Here is a 25,180-nt window from a genome sequence, read left to right as displayed (position 1 = left end):
GAAAACATCTTCAAGACCTGGTGGTAGGTAGAGAATTCTTAAACCTTACACCAAAAGAACTGAAAGCAAGGATGTGAACTGACATTTGCACACCAACGTTCATAGCAGCATTATTCACAATTTCTAAAAGATGAAAACAACTCAAGTCTCCAGCAACTGACAAATGGATAAACAAAATGTGGTGTAAATATATAATGGAATACTATGCTAGTATAAGAAGAAATGAAATTGGAGACACATATGATAACATGGATGAACCTTGAGACATAATGCAGAGTGAAGTAAGTTAGATACAAAAGGACAAATATTGTATAGTTTCACTAATATGAACTAAGTACAAAGATAAAACTCATGGACTTAAAGAGCATAGTTACTAGGAGATAAGAATAGGGCTGAGAAGGGGTACTGATGCTTATTCTATGTAGAATTTTTAATTAGCTTAACTGTAAAAGTGTGGAAATGGATAGAGTTGGTAACACATCATAGTGAGTATAACTAACATGGCTGATTTATAACTGTGATTGTGGCTGAAAGGGATAGGCTAGGGAGGTATATGTTAATTAAAAGAAATGTAGAGAATAATCTAGGAACTGTGTAACATAGTGAACCTGGCAGTGAATGAGGATTGTGGTTAACAGTACAAATATAAGAATGTTCTGCTATGAACTGAAACAAATATAAGTCACTATTAAAAGGTGGTAAGAGGAAGCGGACTTGGCCCAGTGGTTAGGGCGTCTGTCTACCACATGGGAGGTCCGCGGTTCAAACCCCGGGCCTCCTTGACCCGTGTGGAGCTGGCCCATGCCCAGTGCTGATGCACGCAAGGAGTGCCATGCCACGCAGGAGTGTCCTGTGTAGGGAGGTCCCATGTTCAAGGAGTGTGCCCCATAAGGAGAGCCGCCCAGCGTGAAAGAAAGTTCAGCCTGCCCAAGAATGGCACTGCACACATGGAGAGCTGACACAAGATGACACAACAAAAAGAAACACAGATTCCCGTGCCGCTGACAACAACAGAAGCAGACAAAGGAGAGCACGCAGCAAAATAGACCCAGAGAACAGACAACTGGGGGCGAGGGGAATGGCAGAGAAATAAATAAATAAATAAATCTTTAAAAAATAAAAAATAAAAGGTGGTAAGAATATGATGATGCACAGGGAAAATACAATTAATGTAATTTATGGACTATTCTTTAATAGCAACAATGTAATATTTTTTCATCAATGTCATAGAAGGAACTATATCAATGCTATGGATTAATAATGGGATTTTTTAAATTGGACTAAGGAAAATGTTCAAAAATTTATTGAGGCGATGACTGCACAACTCTGCAATGAAACTGGAGCCACTCAGTGTACACTTAGGATGGATTGTATATGACATGGGATTGTGTAACACAGTGAACAATGTGGTAGATGATGGCCTGTGGTTAATAGTACAAACATGAGAGCATTCTGTCATGAACTATAACAAATGTATGAAACTAATATATGGTGTTAATAATGGGGGGGGGGGATGGAAAAAAATACACCAAATGTAAGCTATCGACCATAGTTAACATAGTTATGATGCTCTTTCATAAGCTGTAACAAATGTTCCAAAACAATGCAAGGTGTTCATGGATGTGTGATGTATGGGAATTCTGCATGTTATGCACGATTGTTTTGTGTTGGCCTCCGCTGCGGCACTGCAGGCGGGTCGCTGCAGGCGAGTCGCTGCCGGGGATCGGGCCTACGCCACGGCCTGACCGGGGCGGCAGCGGGCGGCTCAAGGCTTGGTGGGGACGCGCGGTTCGATGGAGGAAAAACCACGGAGATGAGGTCTATGCGCAGGTCTGATTTTATTCGGGAAGTACATGGGGTTTTATAGTGTCATGGAGGCGGGGAGGTTGTGGGAGGGGCATGTCCGCGGGGCAGCTGAGGATTGGCTGCAGAGGCAAGGGCGGACCTGCGGTTTATGACGTAAGCCATTGATGGCAGAGGGGGTTGTTTCCGAGGTTGTGCCGGGGCGGATACGGGATGAGGGCGGTTGAAATGAGGCGGGGAGAACAGCGATCGGCTGGGAGGGGGAAGATAACAGTGGCTGGGAGGAGGGGCGGAGGGAGGCAGCAGCACAAACTGCTGCTGAGAAGGGCCATAATACAGGGAGGTTACGAGGAACAGGCGGGCAAAGTATAAGGAAGCGAAAGGCAGGGTGGGAGCAGGGGACAGTTTTGTAAACTTACAGCTTCTTTAATTAAAAATAAATATTTTTAAAATTGACCCCATTTTATGGATTGGAAAACTGAGGCTAAGAGATAAAGTAATTTCTCCAAGGCTATATTGGTGAGTAGCAGGCATGGGAATCAAACCATGGTTGCTCTGATTCTAAACTTTGGTCTAAAGCATTTTCCATTCACCAGCCACCCTCTCTTCTGATGAGCTCGCTTTCTATTATTACCCAAGTAATAGTATCAAGACAGGTCCTCATGACAAGCAGATCACTGAATGGCTGTGCATATGGGAAATAGCAATATTCAACTGTGGTCTTGGGAGTGTTCATTTCTGTTCTCTCTTGCATGCATCCCATACATGTATCTCTAATACATTCCCAGCGTTTTACTTTCTGTACTCTTTTTCTCCATCTTCTACTGTGCTATTCTTTTCTGCATTTCTCTCCTAGCTCTCACATTTCTTCTGCCCATTTCTAATCACAACTTGTGTATATTTTATGTCCCTTGTTAGGCTGTAAGGTTGTCAAGGGCAGGATGCACCACTGGGAGATTTATTTTTCTGGGAGATTTATTTTTCTATCACCTAAATGCCTTGAAAGAGTAGGTACTTAATATAGCTGTTGAATGAATACTTCTGCTATAAACATTTTAGCCTATATAAGAAAATCCTACTTAGCAATACCAAGATTCATTATGAAGATAAGGAAATAAGAGGTTTGTGGAATTTTCAACTTCCTCTGTCTGGTCAAAACAAAAGTTACCTATCTATAATTTATGGATTTTTTGTTTTTAAGAAAAAGGCTTCCTTTAAAGTAATTTAACATAAGCCTGTAAAAGGTTTGAAGCAGTAAATTTCCAGTTTCAACTGAGATTACAAATTTAACTCAGGAAAGTCAGCAGCTAGGGCAGGGATCAGCAAACTACAGCACACAAACCAAATCCAGCCCATGAGCATTACCTGTGTTTGTACAATCTGCAAGTTAAGTATTGGTTTTACAGTTTCAAATGGTTAAAAAAAATAATCTAAAGAATATTATATCATGACATGAAAATTACATAGAATTAAAATTTCAGTTTCCACAAAGGAAGATTTTTTGGAACATGCCACACTAATTTGTTTACATATTATCTACATTTACTTTTGTGTTATAATAGCAAAGTTGAAAGACCTTATGATTTGTAAAGCTTAAAATATTTACCATCTGTTCCTTTACAGAAAAAGTTTGCCAACCACTATTGTAGGACTGTTAAGGATTATCTCTTTTGGAACAACTATACACCTTGATTCAAAAACATTCATATTATCTAAAAAAAAAAATCATTATTAACTATTATACTTTTTACTAATGACAATCATGTATTCTAGTGTCTATGAATACATACCAGTGGGCATAAGATCATGCTGAAAAAGTATAATGGTGCAATGCACATGTACTACTGTGAGAAAAACTCAAAATAACAATTTGTCCTATTGATGAGTCTGTAAAAGAACATTTTCAATTTTCTTGTAAGAACAAAGGAAAGAAAATACTTCAATAGCATCTAAATCATTTTTAAAAATCTAAGGTGAGTAAAGAGGCTGGAAAAACTGAGATACGTGTTTACAAAAGCTTATTGGTTTTACATAAATTCATAAAATTCATTCAGAAATCTAAGAATGTCACAGAACTCAGATACTGAATGTAATTAAGTACAATCTAGTCTATTCATTCCCATGGGACACTATTCCCCAAGGAAAGATATAAGGGCTTTCTTTAGGTTCATTTTCAATGGGCCAAGAAAAACAATCTTCACTGTATATAAATATATAAATGCATATGCTGAAATAAATCTGTGTTTTTTCAATTCTATAATAACCAGATACTTGAAATGTCTTCTTTGGATGATAATTGGTGCCCATTGTCTATTCATTGTTCATTATGTATCCAGGAAAGGTTACAACTGGAAATTTTCAATTGATCACTCATTTATTAATCACTTCTGTCCCCCAATAACTACATACAACAAAGAAAATGTTCTGCTGAAGACTGTCCAAAGTTAGGAGGAGGAAGGAATAGAAGTAAGCACTAATATCAAATCATTAGGGAAGCTGATGTGGGTCAACTGATAGAGCATCCACCTACCATATAGGAGGTCCAGGGTTTGGTACCCAGGGCATCCTGGCCCATGTGGTGAGCTGGCCCACATGCAGCGCTGTTGCATGCAAGGAGTGCCATTCCATGCAGGGGTGTCCCCAAATAGGGGTGCCCCATGCTCAAAGAATCAGCCCTACAAGGAGAGCTGCCCCATGCAAAAAAAGCACAACCTGCCCAGGAGTGGTGCCGCACACGTGGAGAGCTGATGCATCAAGATGATGTGACAAAAAGAGACACAGATTCCCAGTGCCGCCTGACAAGAATGCAAGCAGACACAGAAGAACACACAGCGAATGGACACAGAGAACAGACAATGGTGGGGAGTAGGGGGAGGGGGGAGAAATAAATAAAAAATAAAAATCTTCAACAACATTCATCTTTTAAAAAAATCAAATCACTAAAAATTGATTTAAAAAAATCAAATCATTACATTTCCTCTGTCAAAACTTTCTAAAATCGAACTTCTATCCAATTATAAATTATATAATGATTTGTTATTTATATCTGTATGGTGGATTCTATATCACTCTCCATTGTCATGTAACCATTGTTTGAATAGAATTTAGTAAGATTACCGGACAGTTTCTACTTTAAAATCCTAACATTCTTTCATCAATGTTCATTTGCATTCTCATCAGTATGCATGAGAGTTTCACTGAACTTTAATACTCCTTTTGGAACATAACATACTATAATGAACATAAAAATGGGCATGCAAATTAAAGCTCCCATTAATTACTAAAAGAGGCTAGAAGAAGCAGGTGGGAAATATTTCATGAAGCATGCAATCTTGAAATCTCCATAGGCACTGGAAATGGTTGATACCATATAAGAAGCATTACCAATAGGAATTAAGGTAAATGAGACATTCTATTACCAGATACAATTGGTGGCCATTCAGAATTAAAATCATGGAAAGATTATCATGGAAATATGTATTCGTTTCCTCATTTAAGGAAGAGACTATAATAAAATCTCATCTTTTAAAAAGAAAGGATCTTTGCCAATTCTGAGTGTTGACACTTCCTAAAGAAATTTACATATTTTAAACTGTGAAAATTCTTCAAAGGATATATTATGAGTCATTTTCTGATTACTGACCCCTAAGTTTAAGACCGATATTAGATTTGGTAGGCATATTTAACTTACAAATTTTGTCATGCCCATGGCTATTACTGTTCTTTCTTCTTAACAACAATTTTATTGAGGTATAATTTATGTATAATATGAAGCCATTTTAAGTGCATTTTCATGAGTTCTGACAAATATATACAACCCTATTACCACTACCACAATCAGTAATACAGAACTTTTTCATCACCTCAAAAAGTCCACTCGTGCCTGTTTACAGCAAACTCCCAGACCACAGTCCATAGGCAATGAGTAATATCACTTTCTGTCACTGTAGATTACTTTTGCCTTATCTAGAATTTCATATAAATGGAATCTTGCAGTATGCAGTATTTTGTGTCAGACTTATTTTATTCAACATGTTTTTGAGGTTCTGTGTGGTGAGCAGACTTTTTTAAAAAAGATGTATGTCCTTTGTATGTATGTATGTATGTATGTATTTATCCCTCTCCCCACACGCCCCGTTGTCTGCTCTCTGTGCCCATGCACAGTGTGTTCTTCTGCATCTGCTTGTCTTCTATTTAGGAAGCACCAGGAACCAATCCTGGGACCTTCCAGAGTGGGAGAGAGGGACTCAATCTCTTGCGCCACCTAAGCTCCCTGGTCTGCTGCGTCTCTGTCTCTCCTCTGTGTCTCATTTTTGTTGTGTCATCTTGCTGTGCCAGCTCCCAGTTTGGGCCAGCTTACCATGCGAGCCAGCACTCTACATGGGTCAGCTTTCTGCTCGGGTCAGCTCGCTTTCACTAGGAGGCCCTGGGAAGTGAACCCTGGACCTCCCATATGGTAGATGGGAGCCCAATCACTTGAGCCACATCCACTTCCCCATGAGCAGACTTTTAAGGTGGACTCTGTAACACCTACTTCCTCATGTTAACACTCTTGTACTATTTCCTTTCCTTGAGTGTGGGCCAGATCTGTGACCTGCTCCTAACTATGAGAATATAGCAAAGGTGATGGGATGTACATGAGTGCATTATTATGTTGCATAAAATTATAGAAACCATCTTGCTGGAGTCTCTCTGATCCTTATTGGCTATAAGGAAGTAGGAGGCCATGTTGGAGAACCCAATGTGGAAAGAAAGGGCTGGCAATATCTGGGAGCATATGGCAGCCTCTAACCAACAGCCATCAAAAAAATGAAGCATTCAGTCCGACAACCGCAAGAAAGTGAAAGCTGTGAACAATTACCTAGGTGGGAAAGATGATCCTTCTCCAGTTGAGCTTCCAAATGAAAACTCAGCCTTGGCTGACAACTTGATTACAACTTTGTGAAACCTTAAGTATAGAGAGAGCCCAATTAAGCTGTGCCTGGACTTGAAATTCGTAGAAACTGTGAGATAATAAATGTGTGTTGTTTTAAACTGCTAAGTTTGTGGTAATATTGATATGCAGCAATAAATAATACATTGAGCATATCAGCAGTTCATGCATTTTATTTCTGAGTAGCACAATTTGGGTACAAGTCTTCCTTCCTCCTCCTCCTTTCTTTCTTCTTTCTCTTCATTCATTCATTGATTCATGCTTTCACCTGGCAGTAGAATTTCTAAGTTGTAGAGTAAAGGGAGGCTTAAATTTGTAAGGAACCAACACACTGTTTTTCAAAGTGGTTGTACCGTTTTACACTCTAGACAAAAATTTAGGAAAGTTTGGTTGCTTTACATGCTTATTAAACACTTGGTATTCTAAGTCTTTTTATTTTTTACTTTTTTTATTTTTATTTTTTAAAGGTTTAGTTACTTCCCCCCTCCCCCACTCCCCCTTCTGTTTTTGCTGTATGTGTCCATTCGCTGTGTAATCTTCTGTATCTATTCCTCTTTTTGGTCTTCTTTTCTCATCTTTTTACTCTAGGATTCAGAGGAATTCGATCCTGGGGACCTCTGATGTGGAGAGCCATTCCCTGTCAATTGCACCAGCTCAGTTCCTGGTCTCTACTGTGCTTCACTTTGACTCTCCCCTTTGTCTCTCTTTTGTGGCATCATCATCTTGCTACATGACACACCTGCGCAGGCACTGGCTCACCATGTGGACACTCACATGAGCACTTGGCTTACCATGTGGGCACTCACACGGGCACTCAGCTCACTGCGTGGGCACTGGCTCACCATGCAGGCATGCTTTCTCTCCTTCTTTTTCACCAGGAGGTTCCAGGAATTGAACCTGGGTCCTCTGATATGGTAGGCAGAGGCCTTATCACTTGAGCCACATCTGCTTCCCATAAGTCTTTTTAATTTTAGCCATTCCAGTGGTTTATAGTGGTAGTTTGCTGAGATTTTAATTGGATGAAGTGTTCAAATCTTGCTAATTTTTCACTTCAAATGCTTGCCTTATTATTAAGTTGAGAGAGTTCTTCATATATCCTGGGTACAAGTTCTATGCCAGATATGTATTCAAATTTTTATCCCAGTCTGTGGCTTACCTTTCATTTGCTCAAAGGTGTCTATTTAAGAACAAATTTGAAAAATTTGGTAAAGTCTAATTTATTGCCTTATTCTTTTATGCTTTGTGTATGTGAGCAGTTTTTTGTTTTTTATATCCGATCTAATAATTCTTTGCCTTCTCCAAGGCTGAAAATTTTTCTCAAGTTTTCTTCTATAAGTTCAATAGCTTTAGCTCTTACATTTAGGTCTATAATCATTTCAAGTTAATTTTTGAGGGTGTGTGATGTGAGATAAAAATCAAGGCTTAATTTCCCTCTCCCTCATGTATCTCCAGTAACTGTTGAAAAGACTTTCCTTTCCCATTGAAGAATCAACTGACCATATAAGTGTGGCACTATTTCTGGACAATCAGTTCAGTTCCATTGATTCATTTGTCTATTCTTACAGGAGTACCACACTGTCTTGATAAACATAGCTTCATAATAAGTCTTGTAATCAGGCAATATAAGTTCTCCAAATTTGTTCTTCTTTTTCAAAATAGTTTCACATATTCTAGATCATATGAATTTTGACATAAATTTTAGTATCAGCATATTGATTTCCAAAAAAGTGTCTGCTAGTATTTTGATGGTAGATATACTGAATCTAAAGATCAATTTGAGGAGATATGATATTATTTAAATATTGAATCTTCTGACACATGAAAATTATGTATCTATTTATATGACTAAACCGTATCTCTCAGCAGTGTTTTGCATTTTTCAATGTACAGATACTAGGAATATTTTTGTAAATTTATCTCTAATTCATTTTTGAATGATATTTTAAATGGTGTAATTTAGAACTTCATTTAACAACTGTTTGGTCTTAGAGTATATATATATAAGATGGATTTTAGTATTTTGCCCTTGTATCATGAAAACTAACTAAAATTGATTTATTAAATTTTGGAGATTTTATAAGCACAGTGATGTCATCTGCAAATAGAAAATAGACAGAGTTTTACTTTGTCCTTTCTAATTTGTTTGTATTTTATTTCTTTTTCTTGCCTTACTGCAGTGGCTAGGATTTCTAATATGATGTGAAATAGGAGAGGTGAGAAGGGAAATCCTTATGTTGCTCCCAGTCTTAGATGGAAACTGTTCTGTCTTTTCTCATTATATGTGAGGTTAGCTATAAGGTTTTTTGTTTGTTTTTAAATTAAATGCCCTTTACCACACTGAAGAACTTTCTACTCCAGGTTTCTGAGGAATTTTTAAAATATTGAATGTGTGTTGATTTTTTTGTCAAATGTTTTTCCTGTACCAAATGGAATGAACTTATTGTTTTTCTCCTGTATTTTGTTAGTATATTAAAAATAAATTCATTTTCAAATGTTAAACCAAGCTTGTATTACTGAGAAAACTCCATGTGTTCATGTTATATTATCCTTTTTTCTATATTCCTGGATCCAGGTTGATAATAATTTGTTAATTATTTCTGTATCTATATTTATGTGAGATATTGGTCTACAGTATTCCCTTCTATATTACCCTTGTCAGGGATTGGTATCAGGTTAATGCTGACCTCATAAAATGGGCTGAGGTGTATTCCTTCCTATTACATTTTTGGAAAGAGAATGTGGCTATCCCACCTTAGTGAACGCTTCATCTGCATATGAAAAGAATATGAATTCTGTAATTGACCAGTGGAGTAGTATATAAATGTCAGTTAGGCCAAGTTGTTTGAGATAGTTGTTGTCTATATCATTTGGACAATCTCTGCCTTTTACCTAAAGGTTTTAGATCATTTGAATTTAATGCAATTATTGACACAGCTAGGTTTAAATCTACTATCTTGCTACTCATTTCTATTTGCTCTGTTGCTTGTTTCTTTTGTACTCTTTTACTTACTACTTTTGGATTAACAGAGTATTCTTTAGAATTCAATTTTACATTCACTATGGTCTTGTTAGGTAAATTTTTAAAAAATTTAATGAATATTCTAGGGTTTACAATGTGCAAATTTTGCTTATTACAAACTATCTTCAAATAACATTACACCACCTAATGTGTAATATTACAACAGTATAATTCCACTTCTCCCTTCTTGTGCTTTACAATTATATGTTTTACTTTTACAAGTTATAAACCTTACAATACAATATTGATATTTCTGCTTGAAACAATCACCTTTCTTTAGAAGAATTTGCAGATGAGCATATACTTCTTAAATTTTCCCACATATTTACTATTGTGGTGCTCTTCATTCTATTGTATAGAGTCATGTTTCCTTCTTGTGTCATTTTTCTTCTGTCTGACAAATTTCCTACTAATGCAGATCTATTGGCACTAATTCTCTCAGATTTTGTTCGACTGGATATGACTATTTCACCTTTATTTTTGGAGATATATTTATGGAATGCAAAATTCTAGGTTGACACCTTTTTATTTCCATTTCAAATTTTAATGACCTTCTCCCATGTTCTTCTGGCTTGCATAGTTTTTGACGAGATGTAGGCCATCATTTTTAACTTTGTTCACTGTATGTAATACACCACTTATTATGGCTGCTTTCAAAATATTGTTTGCCACTGTTTTTCAGATATCTAACAATGAGATGTCTTGTCAACAGTTTTCTTTATGTTGATCGTGTTTACAAATAATCTTCTTGAATCTATGGTTTATCATTTTCATTAAATCTGAGGAAATTATAGATATTATTTAAAATTCTGTCCTCATATATCCATTGCTTATGAGACTCTTATTATAAGGGTAGTAGACCACTTTTATTTCCCAAGAGTCATTGAGGCTCTGTTCACTTTTTCTGCAGACATTTTGGAGAGTTTCTATTGCTTTGTTTTCAAGTACTCTTCTGTGGTATCTCATCCGTTGATAAGCTTGAATGGCATTTTCATTTTAGTTATTGTATTTTTCATCTATTGACTCTATTGGATTCCTTTTTATATCTTCTCTTTCTTTTTCTTTAAGTTTAATGTTTTCCTTTAAGTTTTTTAAGATATTCATAATATTTACCATAGTTATTGCAAAGTCCATGGTTTCTAATTATATCTATTTGCTGTCATTGCTGGGTATTTTTATATTGCCTGATTTTTTTCCTATTTATGAACTACATTTTCCTATGAGAATATTTTGAAATTTAAAAAAACATTTCCCAATTAACTCACAGGTAAACAAGGATGTCACAGGGAATTTAGAAAATATTTTCAATTAAAACAAAATGAGTGGATTTTATAAAGCTTGGGATTGTATAAAACAGGGAATCCAGTGGTGGATGATGAACAGTGGTTAATAAGACAATTAAAACAAAAATGAGAACATTTTTTCATGAATGATAACAAATATATAATGCTGATATAGGGTGTTAATAATTGTGTGAATTGGAGAAAAATATACCAAAAGTATATGGCTACATTTAGTAATATTTTGATGATGCTCTTCCATAGTTTATAACAGGTATTTCACAACAATGCAAGGTGTTGGTGGTAGGGAGATCTGATGGTTAGGTTAATGTGTCAACTTGGCCAGGTAATGGTGCCCAGTTGTTTGGTCAAGCAAGCACTGGGCTAATTATAATGCAAGGACATTTTATGAACTGTAATCATTAATGAGTTGATTGCATAGATGGCTGATTACATCTATAATCAACCAAGGAGACTGCTGTTAGAAATGAGTGGCATCTTATCCAATCAGTTGGAGGCCTTAAAAGAGAAAGTGATTTCAGCATTCAGAGTGAATCCCCAGCTCCAGTTCAAAGAGCCAATCTCTCCTGGAAACTCATCAAGGATTTTCACTGGAGCCCCTGGTTTGCAGCCTGCCCTATGGAATTTGGACTTGTGCATCCCCATGGTCATGTGAGAAAATTTTATAAAATCTCATACTACTTACAGATACTTCCTGTCAGTTTTGTTTCCCTACAGAACCCTGACTAATATAGGAGATGTATGGATGGGAGCCTTGTATGATGATATATATGTTTATTTTTTAAATTCACAAATTTTACTATATGCTTATTGTTTATTTATGTATGTTCATGTATAAGTTATATACTTCAATAAAATTTTATTTAAAAAAAAGATGAAGGGAAATGGCTGTGGCTCAGTCAGTTGGACTCCAGTCTACCATATGGGAGGCCCTGGCTTCACATCCTGGGCCTCCTTGTGAAGGCAGGTTTGCCCGCACGCCGTGGAGAGCTGCTGATCCACAATTGCCACAGCATGCCACCTGGCCTGCAAGCGCCGTGGAGAGCCAACTCAACAAGATGCTGCAAAAACAACAACAAAAAAGGAGACAAGTAAAAAAAAAAAAAAAAAAAAAAAAGCACAGAAGAGCATGCAGCAAATGGACATAGAGAGCAAAACAACAAGCAAGCTGCAAAGAGGGGGGGAATAAATAAATAAATAAATAAATAAATAGAGATGCACAGAAAAATGCACAGTGAATGGACACAGAGAGCAGACAGCAAGCAAGCCACAAGGGGGAGGGGTGGGAATTTTAAAAAAAGATGGAGAAAAATATAACATGTTAAAACTAATCAGGGAAGTGGGTGTGGCTCAACTGATAGAGTGTCCATCTACCATATGGGAGGTCCAGGGTTCAAACCCAGGGCCTCCTGGCCTGTGTGGTGAGCTGGCCCACGCACAGCACTGCTGCACACAAGGAGTGCCATGCCACACAGGGGTGTCCCCTGCATAGGGGAGCCCTACATGCAAGGAGAGCTGTCTCACATGTAAACAGCGCAGCCTACCCAGGAGTGGCCCTGCACACACAAGAGCTGATGCAGCAAGATGATGCAACAAAAAGAAGCACAGATTCCTGGTGCTGCAGATAATGCAAGCAGACACAGAAGAACACACAGCAAATGGACACAGAGAGCAGACAATCTGGTGTGGGGGAAGGGGGGAAGGGAGAGAAATAAATAAAATAAATCTTTTTAAAAAACTAATCAAAAGAAAACTGGAGTTGTTAGTTTAATATCAGATGAAGTAAATTTCAGAGCAAGAGATATATACAAGGGATAAAGGTCATTACATAAAGTAACCAATCCTTATAGGACAAAACAATTCTAAACATTCATGCACCTAATAATAGACCTTTAAAATACATGAAGCAGAAATACAAAGCAGAGGCAAGGAGGAATAGAAAAATTCATAATTATAATTATACTCAGATGTTAATTCTCTTTTCACAATAAATAATAGAACAAGTGGATGGAAAATTAGTAAGGATATAGAAGACTTAAAGAACATTTTCGACTAACTTAAGCCAATCAACACTTAAATTTGACATCTGTAAAACACTCCATCAAACAACAGCAGGATCTCTATCATGTCCAATTGTGAATGAAACACTTATTAACACAGACCATATTTTAAACTATAAAGTCTCAGTAATTTAAAGCGGATTCTAGTAATAAAAAGTATATTCTTTTCATTAGAATGTTAACAATAACAGCAAAATATTTAGAAATACTAAGTATTTAAAAACTAAACAAAATATTTTTAATGAGAAGAAATCAAAAGGGAAGTTATTGTATTATGAACTGAATCAAAATGACAACACAAGTTGAGAAAAAGAATGTGGGAAGGTGATGGAGTAGGGAGCTCCAGGACTTAGTCCTCCTAGCAGGACAAACATTAAACAGGTAAGAACTGTCTGAAACAACAATTTTGAAACTCCGGAGGCCAGAAGAACACTGTATAGTATCCAGGAAAGAGTAGAAGGAAGAGGCTGATAAATTATGGTAAAAAAAGAATAAATTGCTCTCTTGGTGTGGTGGCTACCAGTACCTATTCCCCCACTCTCATGGCAGGCTGTCATGGGGCCTATCCTCTGGTTAGTTTGCTGGAAATGGAAATAAAAGTCCTCTTCTCCAAGACCAGGGGTGAGTATAGCCAATCATTGACCATGGCTTATGATTAGCAACTCAGATCACTGGGCATCCAGCTCTGAGGCTGGCCATTGTTTCAACCTACCCCAGACAAAGGCGGCAGGAAGCCATTGTTTTGACTAGCCTTGGACAAAGGCTGGAGTGAAGGAGACTTAAAGATACCATGCTTCCTCAGGGAGGCAGGGGACAATTAGTTGAAGGGCTGCATTTGCTGGGCAGGCCAAGAAAGCTCAGCTCTGGGGAGCCATGGAAAAAGTTTTTAGTGCCTTTCCTGATCTCCATCCTAGGGCACTTTTAAGCCAGTCTTTTCCCCTATTGGGGGACCTGGTCCTGTTATGGGTGGGAAAGACTGACTTGGGAAAGTCATCTCTGACATGCCTGCCGCCCCCCCCCCCCCCCGCAAGAATTTGCCCGTAAAGCAAAAGCACCTTGACACAATGAAAGGTGTATAAGACACTATTGAGGCAGACAGTTTGGGGCAAAGGCTTACTGGCTTCAAACACCTGGTAGAGGGAGATCTGTCTCATTGGAAACAGAGGGAACAACCAAACTCCTATATAAAGGGGAACTCCAAAACATCTAACAAACAAAAGCCTAGGACATGACACAGAAAGACAGGGGAAACCCTGCATACTGCCATTGCCTTGGGCAGACTTTCTTGATAGGAGGGCTGAAGCTCAAGAAAGTCTCTGTCTTATAACCATCTGGTTACAAAATCAAGAAATCGACATCTCAGGGACTAAATCCCAGTACCAAATAGAACTGGAATCAAAGCCATAGTGACTGAAATGAAAAGTTCCCAGGAGGGTATCAAGAGTAGATTGGAAGTGGCAGAAAAAAAGAATTAGTGAACTCAAAGAGAAGACACTTGAAATGAGTTAGTCTGAGGGGCAGAAAGATAAGAGAATTATAAAACATGAAAGTAGCCTAAAATACCTCTTGGATACCATCAGGCATACCAATAAATGCATTATGGGTGTCCCAGAAGGAGAAGTAAGAGAGAAAAGGGCAGAAGGAATAGTCAAAGAAATAATGACAGAAAATTTCCTATACATAACAAAGACATAAATATGCATATCCAAGAAGTTCAGAGAATACCAAACAGGATAAACATGAAGAAAAATATACTCCTTCATATACTGATCACAATATTGAATATAAAGGACAAACAGAGTGGTCCAAAAGCTGCAAGAGAAAAAAGCAATGTGGTATGTACAAGGGAGTCCCAATTAGACTGACTACTAACTTCTCATAGAAACCATGGAGGCAAGAAGGCAGTTGGCTGAAATACTTAAAGTGCTGAAAGAAAACAACAGCCAAAAAAGAATTTTACATCTGGTGAGACTTTCTTTTTGAAATAAGGGAGAGATTAAGGCATTATCCAATAAATAAAAGTTGAGGGAGTTCATCACCGCTAGATTGGCCCTATAAGCAACACTAAGTGGAATTCTAGGGACTGAAAGGAAAGGATACTAGACAGTGGCATAGCGGCATAAAGAAATTAAGACTTGTGGTAAAGGTAACCATTTGGATAATTATAAATGCCAGTAGCACTGTAGTATATTGTTTGTTTGATATGTAACTCCACTTCTTACTTCCTACAGGTGCTAAAATGCAAATGAAACTCTTTTTCTACTTACACTCATTCTCTTTGCAATATCATCCAGATCATACGGTTTAAATACCATTATTTGCTGGTATCTCCCAAATTTTTATCTCCAACTCAAACGTTTCTGCTAAACTCTTGGCTTGTATATTCAATTTAACATCTGTGCTTGGATGTCTAAAAGGCATCTCAAACTTAACATGGTCCCATCCTCCCCCCACACTTGTTCCTCCCACAGTCTTGCCCATCTCAGTTAATAGCAACTCTATTGTCCCAGTGTGGCCAAAAAACTTAAGAGTTGCCATTGACTGCTCTCTTTTTCTCACACTTCACATCCAGACTGCTAGCAAATCCTGCTGTCTATTATTCACAACAGATCCAGAAGGCAACTACATCTTCCTGCTCCAACTGTTACTCTGGTCTAAGGTACAATTAAACTCTGCCTGAATTATTCTAAGAGCCTGCTATTTCCAGGATTTGCCTTTGACCCTCTCAGTCTCTCTGCAATGCAACAGCCTGAGTAATCATGTTAAATATAAATCAGAGCCTATAACTCCTCTTTTCATAGTTCCCAGTCTCACTCCAAGTAAAAGCCAGAGTTCTTACAATGGCCTGCAAGGCTCTATACGACTTGGGCTCTCTGTTACTTCTCTAACCCCATCTCCTCTGGCTCTGTTCCAGTCACATTGTCCTCCTTATTGTTCCTTAAAAACTTGAGCATGTCCCTGACTTTGATATTTGCCCTTACTCCTGTGGAATGCTGTGCTGCTAGTTATCTGCATGGCCAGCTCCTTCTTCTGTCTTTATTTAAAAGTTACCTTCTCAGCAAGGTCTTTTCTGAACGTTATTTAAAACTACAATATCCTTCCCACACACCTTATTCCCGTTCCCTGCTTTATTTTCTGTGGCTATCTAACATATAATAAAATTTAATTATTTATCTAATTTAGTGTCTTTTTCTCACCCACCCACTCCTCAAATTCTAAGTTCCCTGAGTGCAGAGGTGCTCATTAGATGCTTGTCACAGTCTAATCCATACTGTGGGACGATATGCAACTTGTGGGTACCTATAATCTGCTACTAATAATTGATAAATTGACAAACATAATATTTATCTGGGCCTGAAAATATTTAGAATCATTTGATGCTGACATAATTTACTATAAAAGTTGGTTTTTCCTCTCTCATACCCTGTATAAGTGTTTTTCTGTGTTTTATTTATATTTTAATGATTTACTTTTCATGGGATAGTGTTTTATTTTTGACATTTAATTGATATGTAACACTATAGAAATAATTTTAGTTTCAGTTTTGGAATGACACATTTGTTTTGAGGATATGCCCCAAAGAACAGTTATGTTGAATTACTAGATCAGGAAAGAGCCATAAAAAACATTAGAACTTCATTCTAATTCTCTAAAAGTCTCAAAGGCTAAAAAATGGGCCATTACCTATGTGTTTATTTATTACTTAATTTATTTCTATAAGCAATTTAATGCTATACTATTATTGGAAAAAATGAAAAAATAGGTTCATTATAAGAAGGAACAAGCATTATTTGAGAACTGCAAATGTAGCTTGTAACACTGGAAAGTCTTTTAAAATAAGAAAGCCTAAGTAATGTCCCAGAAGCTGTCAATTTATATTCTGTATTTCTTTTAAAAATCTCTGGTATCTATCCATTTGTTTGTTCTTTTTTCATACTTATAGAATTTTCATAGGTAATAAGAATTTGAAAAGATATTTTCACTGAAATGACACCTATACTCACACACTGCTATAAAAATAACATAATACCTACAGCTACCATGCAGACAGCACCATGCTACCCACCAGGAAGCAATGGGTCTACTGCTTAGAGTATGTAGATATATAACTCTGACAGCTTATCTAGCCTTCCTAAATTTTAGATTCCCTATCTATGAAATGGGCGTAATTATCATCGCTACCTTATAGGACTGTGAGATGATTAAACAAGATAATGATCATAAAGCAGTTGGCACAATATCAGGCCTCTAGGTAAACACTTGATAAGTGTTAAGTGAATATAAATATTGGTGTTTTAGTTAAGTTTTATTAATTGCAAATAACAAAATGTAACTCAAATTAGATTTTAGGTACTCATTAAATATTTATTGAGTACTTATTATGTGCCAAGAACTATGCTAGTAACTAGTAAGCAAAAAGGGAAATTTATAATAAGGCAAACTTGCCCCTGAACCTCACTCAGAAAGAAATGGGATTGGAAACTGGAAAGCTGCTAGAAACCTAGGAAATAATCTGTCCCTCCTATGTGCTTCTTGTTGCCAAATAGTTTCATTCTTCTTTTGTCAGTAGGCCCATTTTTCCTACAACAAAGTTTAGATGGTGGATGGAACATAGTTACCCACAAGTTACCAAGTTTATAACTTACTGTTCTGGCCACAGTGTAAAACTGACTGCTGTTGGGTGTTTTGTTTTTCATTTTTACCTAAAAATTTTTTTTTTATTAGAGAAGTTGTGAGTTTACAGAATAATCATGCACAAAATATACAGGATTCACAAATATCACCCTATTATTAACACCTTGCGTTGGTGTGATACATTTGTTACAAGTAATGAAAGCACATTTTTATAATTTTACTAGTAACTATAGTCCATGTTTTATCTCCGTTTGATTTTATCTTAATTACAAAGCTTTAAGATAGGATTTAAGTGTCTATACTGGTCTAACCAGGGGTTGGCAAACAGGGTCATTGTGAGTTGAACAAACACACCAAAAGGTATATACAACAAGTATTATCTACAATTTATAAAAGGGAAAACTGAGATTGAGATGTTTGAGTTATTTTCCCAAGTTCAGAACATTAAGTGCCAGAAATAGGATTCAAATTCTGGGGATGTGCAAGTACAGGATTGGCTTCTGAGAGTGTGTTTCTCCTTAAGTTGTGCATCCTAGGTTTCTTCCTCACCTCACCCAGGTCCCAGCCCTGCTAACACCTAATAGTTCTTTTTTGCCATACATGCTTTCCCTTACCAAAATTTGACACTTTCACAACTTTCAGAGAAATGCAATGTTTCAAAAACCAGTTTCATAGATTCAGATTTTTTAAGTTTTTGAAAAGAGAATAAGCATGTAATTACATACACCATTATTGATTTTGAATGTCATTAAACAATAATCTCTCAGAACCTAAACTTACCTTCCCACTCTGTTGGAATATCCTGTATTTCATAGCCTACGTCTTTTATATTTGCTGCTTCCACAATTCTTTTCTCTCGAATAGTTTGTCCTATAGGAGAAAAGTGATTAATACATTTTAAATGAATCCACAATACTGTAGCTATGCAAATAATACATTCTGTTTTGAAACTGCACACCCTCTCATATGATAAAAGAATGAAATTAACAGGAAAAAGGAGGGAAGTGGACTTGGTCCGGTGGTTAAGGCGTCCGTCTACAACATGGGAGGTCCGCAGTTCAAACCCCGGGCCTCCTTGACCCGTGTGGAGCTGGCCCATGCGCAGTGCTGGTACACGCAAGGAGTGCTGCGCCATGCAGGGGTGTCCCCTCTGTAGGGGAGCCCCACGCGCAAGGAGTTCACCCCATAAGGAGAGCCGCCCAGTGTGAAAGAAAGTGCAGCCTACCTAGGAATGGTGCGGCACACATGGACAGTTACCACAACAAGATGACACAACAAAAAGAAGCACAGATTCCCGTACTGCTGACAACAACAGAAGTGGACAAAGAAGACGCAGCAAATAGACACAGAGAACAGACAACCGGGGCAGGGGAGTGGGGGGGGGGGGCGGGAAATGGGAGAGAAATAAATAAATAAATCTTTTTAAAAAAAAACAGGAAAAAAGAATCACTTCCATTTAGAATTAGATATGTTAGAAAAGGCAATTTTTAAACTACCACAAAATTTTTTAAATTTTATACCATAGTATGCAAAATTATTTTGGTAAAATAAATCTAGATTCTATATACAGTAAATACAGTATACCAAAAGAACAACTGATTAATTCTGTAGGGCACTAATGACTAATATAAAACCATTTTTATAACTAACAGTGTTTGACTCCTTCAAATTACAATTATATATATTAGGCTACTGGCACTACCTGAAGAATCACTACTCATGGTCCCTAGTAAGTATGAGATGGACCACAAGACCTTGTTTCCACACTATCCCATAGTACATTGGCAAATCAAAAGAAACCAATCCATGGTTTAGGATTCTGTGGACTGTCTGAACCACTTACTCTTAAGGGGATTTGAATGAAATAGGACAAAAACTGGTATGCCTCAGACATGGTGCTTTAGGTAAAGGATCATCATATGGAGTAGGACAGTGGCAATGCATAACACATGAAAGCAGTAAAGAAAAAGTGGAAAAGCATCAGGGGTAGCATGAGAATGCCTGTTGCCTACATTTCTCAATAATAAAAAGTTGAATGGTATATATCTTGAGTTCACAATGAAACCATAAAACTATTTGGTATTTTGTTTTGTTTTCAGAAACTCTTGATTATATCCTTCAAAGCAGCTTTGTCAAAATGGTCTATTCAAAGCGTGTTACTTTATCATTGAAACTTTGAGCCTGGAGAAAAAAAATGGGCTCTCTACTTCCCAATAGTTAATTAGTGTGCCTACCTACCTTGGGAATGCAAGCTAAGATAGAGAAGATGCTGGTGAGTAATGATGAGGGGTGCACTGTCACTTAACAGTTATTGTAGAAGTCACGGGAAGAAGTCTGGGCCTTGCAAAATACTCCTTTCTCTTCCCAGTACTAGGCCAATCTTACACTAGCCTAAATAGACCATGTGGTGTAATTTTTGACTGCAAATATTCCACATTGCCTGAAATTCTACTAAAATTCCTTCAAGTACTAACAAGAAAACTCCTGGGAGTGACTGTACATGAAAAAGAAAGGCACAGAGGGCAGCATGAGAAGACTGAATAGCTGATTTTACCTCCTCTGCCTCCACTAATAAGTGAAAGTCTGGGATTTCATTAAATGGCACTTAATTGCTAATAACCCTAAAAATGGAGTCAGGGAGGCTCTGCTTTTCATTATGAATTAATTTAATCAGGCTGATTAAATCCTAATGGAGATTCCCCAAATTTTATAAAGAGGAGTGAGCTGCTTTTCACTTACGTTATCCAATGAGTTTGGAGTAGGGCAAAAGATTGGTTAAAAACCCCTAAGTTATAGGGACAAGAATCAGGGTAAAGGAGACTACAACAATTATAGTTGTATTGATTTTATTGCAGATGCTTTATCTATGCACATGTACATTTACTAAAATGTTACTTATATTCATATATTAAAACATCATCATAAGATTTAGCAAAAATTGAGCATATACTAAAATGTTTACATGTCAATTTTCAAAATTTTGAAAAAATCAAAATACCTATGTTTTTGTATGGTCTTTATATTAATATCAAGATGTATAGATACAAGCATGTCCTTTTAGCACTAACAATTACAGAAAAGAAAACTATTGTCTTAAATACAAAATGCTAACAGACTGGCTTTTGAAAGTGTGTGGTCTGTAAGCTTTTAAATATATATCAGTAAAATTTAGCACATGAAAAGAGGATAATCTACAGTTCCCAATAACATAACTAAATGCATTTTTATTACAGATATTATATCTGTATGTTTGTGACAGAAAAATTAACCTTTATTTCTACCTTCAGGTCTATAAAATTCATTCAAGCTCTCCCAAGCTTTAAAAAATCAAGAGTCATACCAATTTGTATGAATATAGAAGGATAAGAACAGTAATTCATATGGTAGTGATGGTAGCACAACACTGTGAAAATAACTAACAGCACTGAATAATATATGTGCATATGGTCATAAGGGGAAATTTTAGGTTGTACAAATGTTACTAGAATAAAAATTAAAAACAACAACAAAGGACTGTACAACAAGCAGTGAAACAACAATAAAGGACTGTACAACAAGCAGTGTAAATGATGGGCTATCCTTAAGAGTACAATTATAAAAATGTTCTTTCATGAATTATAACAAATGTATAACATTAATGCAAGGTGTTCATAAAAGTGTGGTATATGGGAACTCTGTATTTTATGTATTTTATTCATGATATTTCTGTAAACCTATAAGGGCTCTCAAAAAAACAAACACCACTACACACACATAAAGAAAAGTAATTCATGATCTAGTTGAACTAATTCCTTGATAACTGTGGAATCAATTTCTGTTTACAAGTAGCATCAAAGATATACTTTTTAAAAAGTATAATGAATTAAAAGAATAAAATACAACCAATAGTCTATTAAATAAATACTTTTGTAATCAGAGACCTTTGGTTTGTTTTTTCTTTCAAATGTATTTCTTTAAAACTACTTCATTTCTTGGGAATAAATACTACTTGCAAACTTTTTATGAATTTGGAATGAAATTTATGTCTCCCACTGAGTAAGAAATTATGCACAAACTGTACACTTACTTATAGTAATATGCTTTCAGACAATATTTGTAAAGACAACCCTAATTATTATAGCAAAATGATTTCTATCCCAGAGAATAGAGCAAATATAAGTACCTGCTCAAGTGTCATAATTTAAGGGTTTAATTTACATTTAAAACTGGCATAAAGATAAAATATTTAACCAAATATATGAATATGTTTAATAAGTCCTAATGCAACCAGAAACAACTGATATTAATAATACTGAGTGTTAAGTAAAACAATGCATAGCTGTTTCAGATAATATTAAACAATATTAGATTTAATTAAAATAGTCAAAACAAAAGGTTGAATTCAGGAGGACTGTGAAGGGCCAACTGAATATGGATTTAAAGACAGTAGAAGGCTATTTTTCAAAACATAAAAAAAAATTTAAAGCTATTTGCTGTTGAGCTAATTGCCACAGGGTACAGCAGATTTCCAATTCCTTTGTTTAGAGAAATATGGAAACATTTTAGTTTAAAAAAAAAGGAGAGAAATAAAAAAGAAATTAAACAGAATAAAACACAAGGTGAAGGTCCTTTGGCATAGGGTAGATGAGAGAGGTTAGGTAAAAGAGTTGGTCTGTTCTATTGGAGACAGGTTTAAAAGAATGTAAGACAATTGTCTCAAGTAACATAGATAGCAAATAGGAATTTGAACACAGATCTTTCGCCTCTAGACCCAGGATGCTTAACTACTAAATTATGTTGTCAGACTTTAAGACAATGTAATTACATCTATAAACCTATAAAGTAATTTCCCAGAGGATTAAACATAAAATATTTCTTAACCAAAAAGGTAATTTACTGGCTTTCATTAGGTTATTTTCATAATGTAGAAAACACATCTTATATTACTTAACAACTCAACAAAATAATCGTAACAATCATTTCCTATAAAATCCTTTACATAAAAGTGGGATAAAGAATGATGTCATCACCATGGCAATTTAAGACCTCCACTGGAAAAGTCTTCCCTCAGAATCAACTTCAAAAAAAGACAAATCCCACTTGCTTAGAACTCTGAAGTACAACAGAGACTGGAGAAGGACTCCATAAATGTTGAATCAAAGAAAAAGAAATATAATCTCCAATATCAGGTAGGAAATTTCTGTCCCAGATCTCCCAGTCCAAATCCCTACCCTTCACTTGGTCCTGTGCAGATCAGGAGTTATGCTAAGGCAGAGTAGTGTGGGTCCCTCCAGCCATGGATGGAGACAATAGAACCACTCACTCACAGAAGCAAGTTAGAATTCTATGCATATCAGGAACAGGGGTCCAAGTCCACAGCCACCCAGGGTAGAATACAACTCACTAAGTCTTCTTACATACAAAAGGGCCCCAAGGATTGGTGGAAGAGCAAATCTGTTGGCAAGAAGTTCATGCACTCAATTCAGTTTCTGTTGGTTGGAGCATCTAAATGCAAAATGGCCTTAACTGGAGTGACTCACCTGTGTGGATTGGCCCAACTGGCTCTCTAGGGAGGGATACCTTAAGGGGAAAGACTGGAGGCAGAAAAACCTCATGGAAAAAAAGGGGGAAGGGCAGCTAAAAGTAAAACAAGACAAATACCAGAACAGAAAAGTTTAAGGAAAAGGGGACACTGAGTGAGGGAAAGAATTTAAACAAATATAAGGTGCTGGGGAGAAAATTCTGCACAAAAACTAACAGAAAAGATCAAGATTTCCAGAAAAGAAACAGAGGAAAGGAAGCTTTCTCCTGGAGGTAAAACAATTGCAGGGAGTGGATGTGACTCAAGCAACTGAGTGCCTGCTTCACACATGGGAGGTCCCAGGTTTGGTTCCCAGTGCCTCCTAAAAACAAAAAGACAAACAGCAAGTAAACATATGAATGAATAAACCAACTCAGGGGAGTCAGTGTGGCTTAGTGGTTGAGCGCTGGCTTTCTACATATGAGGTTCAGGTTCAATCACTGGCCCCAGTGCCTCAGAAAAAAAAAAAAAAACTTGCACAAGTGCAATATTAAAAATTGTACTGCATGTCCAGGTCAAGAATCAGATGAAAAAGAACTGAAAAAACCTGAACAGTTAAATGGGTGCTATTCTAAAGATGGATACGTTGGACCAAATGCCAAAGAAAAGCCTTAACTCAAACCCAGCCAAAAATAAACCCTAGACAAGAAAGAGAAAGAGGCAGCAGAAAGAATCAGTGAACTAGAAGTCAAGGCAATTGAAACATCCAGTGAGAAGAACAGATAGAGAAAATAATAGAAAAAATTGAGCTATATCTCAGGGATTTCAGTGACAGCATGAAGTATACATACATACATATCATGGGTATTAGGGAGAAGAGAAGAGAAGAGAAAAGAAAAGGGGCAGAAGAATATTTGAGGAAATAATAGCCCCAAATTTTCTAACTGTTATGAAATATATAAACATATATGTCCAAGAAGTGGAACATACTATAAACAGAATAAACCCTAAGAGATTTTGAAATGCCAAGGAGAAAGAGAGAATTCAGAAAAGAGCAAGAGAAAAATGATTCAACACATACAAGTGATCCTAATAAAATTACTAAGTGCTGATTTCTCCTCAAAAAACCACGAAGGCAAGAAGGTAGTGGTATTATATATTTAAAGTACTGAAAGAGAAAAACTGCTAGCCAAAAATCTTTACCTGGCAAAACTTTCCTTCAAAGATGAGGGATATTTAAAATATTAACAGATAAAGAGAAACTGAGAGCATTCAACAGAAAAGATCTGCTTTACAAGAATGACTAAAAGGAGTTTCACAACTGTAGCAGTTTGAAATTATTTATGAATTCCAAAAATAGATACTGGATTATATTTGTAATCTGGTCTGTTCCTCTAGGCATATTAGGTTGTATTAGATACAGAGGTTTTGCTTTTACTTGATTAAATTATGATCAAGGCTTTGATTGGGCCACATCAGAAGGTTGTTGAGAAAATGACATGGCAGAGGACAAAGTTGGAGTTTTGATACTGGAGCCCTAAGAAGTAAAAAAACAGGACAACATAGAAGAATAAAGACAGCTCCATAGACATGGCAGAGGCCCCGGGAAGAGAGTAAGCCTGAAAATCTACAGCTGACCTTGTGGAGAGAACAGAACTGCTGAGCCCAGAAAGAAACAAGCCCTGGGAAGAGTGACGAGCCTTATGCCAGGCTACAGCTGAGACTGGAAGAGACTGAACCCTTGGAGACTGGCAGCCATCTAGCTCCAACATGTGGTAAGAGACTTTGGTGAGGGAAGTAATTTATGCTTTAAGACCTTGTGACTGTAAGCTTCTACCCCAAATAAATACTCTTTATAAATGCCAACAGATTTCTGGTTACTTTGCATCTGCACCTGATTTAGCTGACTAATATAAGATTGAAAAGAAA

The 25,180-nt window shown here is 36.7% G+C and overlaps 1 protein-coding gene across 2 annotated transcripts in view; it reads right to left on the bottom strand.

The window, feature by feature from the left end:
• NDUFAF2 (NADH:ubiquinone oxidoreductase complex assembly factor 2) overlaps positions 1 to 25,180 on the bottom strand; it is a 245,301-nt gene that overhangs the window by 80,066 nt on the left and 140,055 nt on the right. The window contains exon 2 of one of the 2 annotated variants that reach the window (XM_004458854.4): positions 18,532 to 18,621. The exons of the other annotated variant lie outside the window; for it this stretch is intronic. Within the exon in view, the coding sequence (XP_004458911.1) occupies positions 18,532 to 18,621 (90 nt within the window). The remainder of the gene's footprint in view (positions 1 to 18,531; positions 18,622 to 25,180) is intronic. 2 annotated transcript variants of the gene reach the window in all.

This window comes from Dasypus novemcinctus, chromosome 2, assembly GCF_030445035.2.
Source record: "Dasypus novemcinctus isolate mDasNov1 chromosome 2, mDasNov1.1.hap2, whole genome shotgun sequence".
Taxonomy (NCBI): domain Eukaryota; kingdom Metazoa; phylum Chordata; class Mammalia; order Cingulata; family Dasypodidae; genus Dasypus; species Dasypus novemcinctus.
Note: the sequence above shows the minus strand (reverse complement) of the source record. Positions and strands in the feature narration are given on the sequence as shown.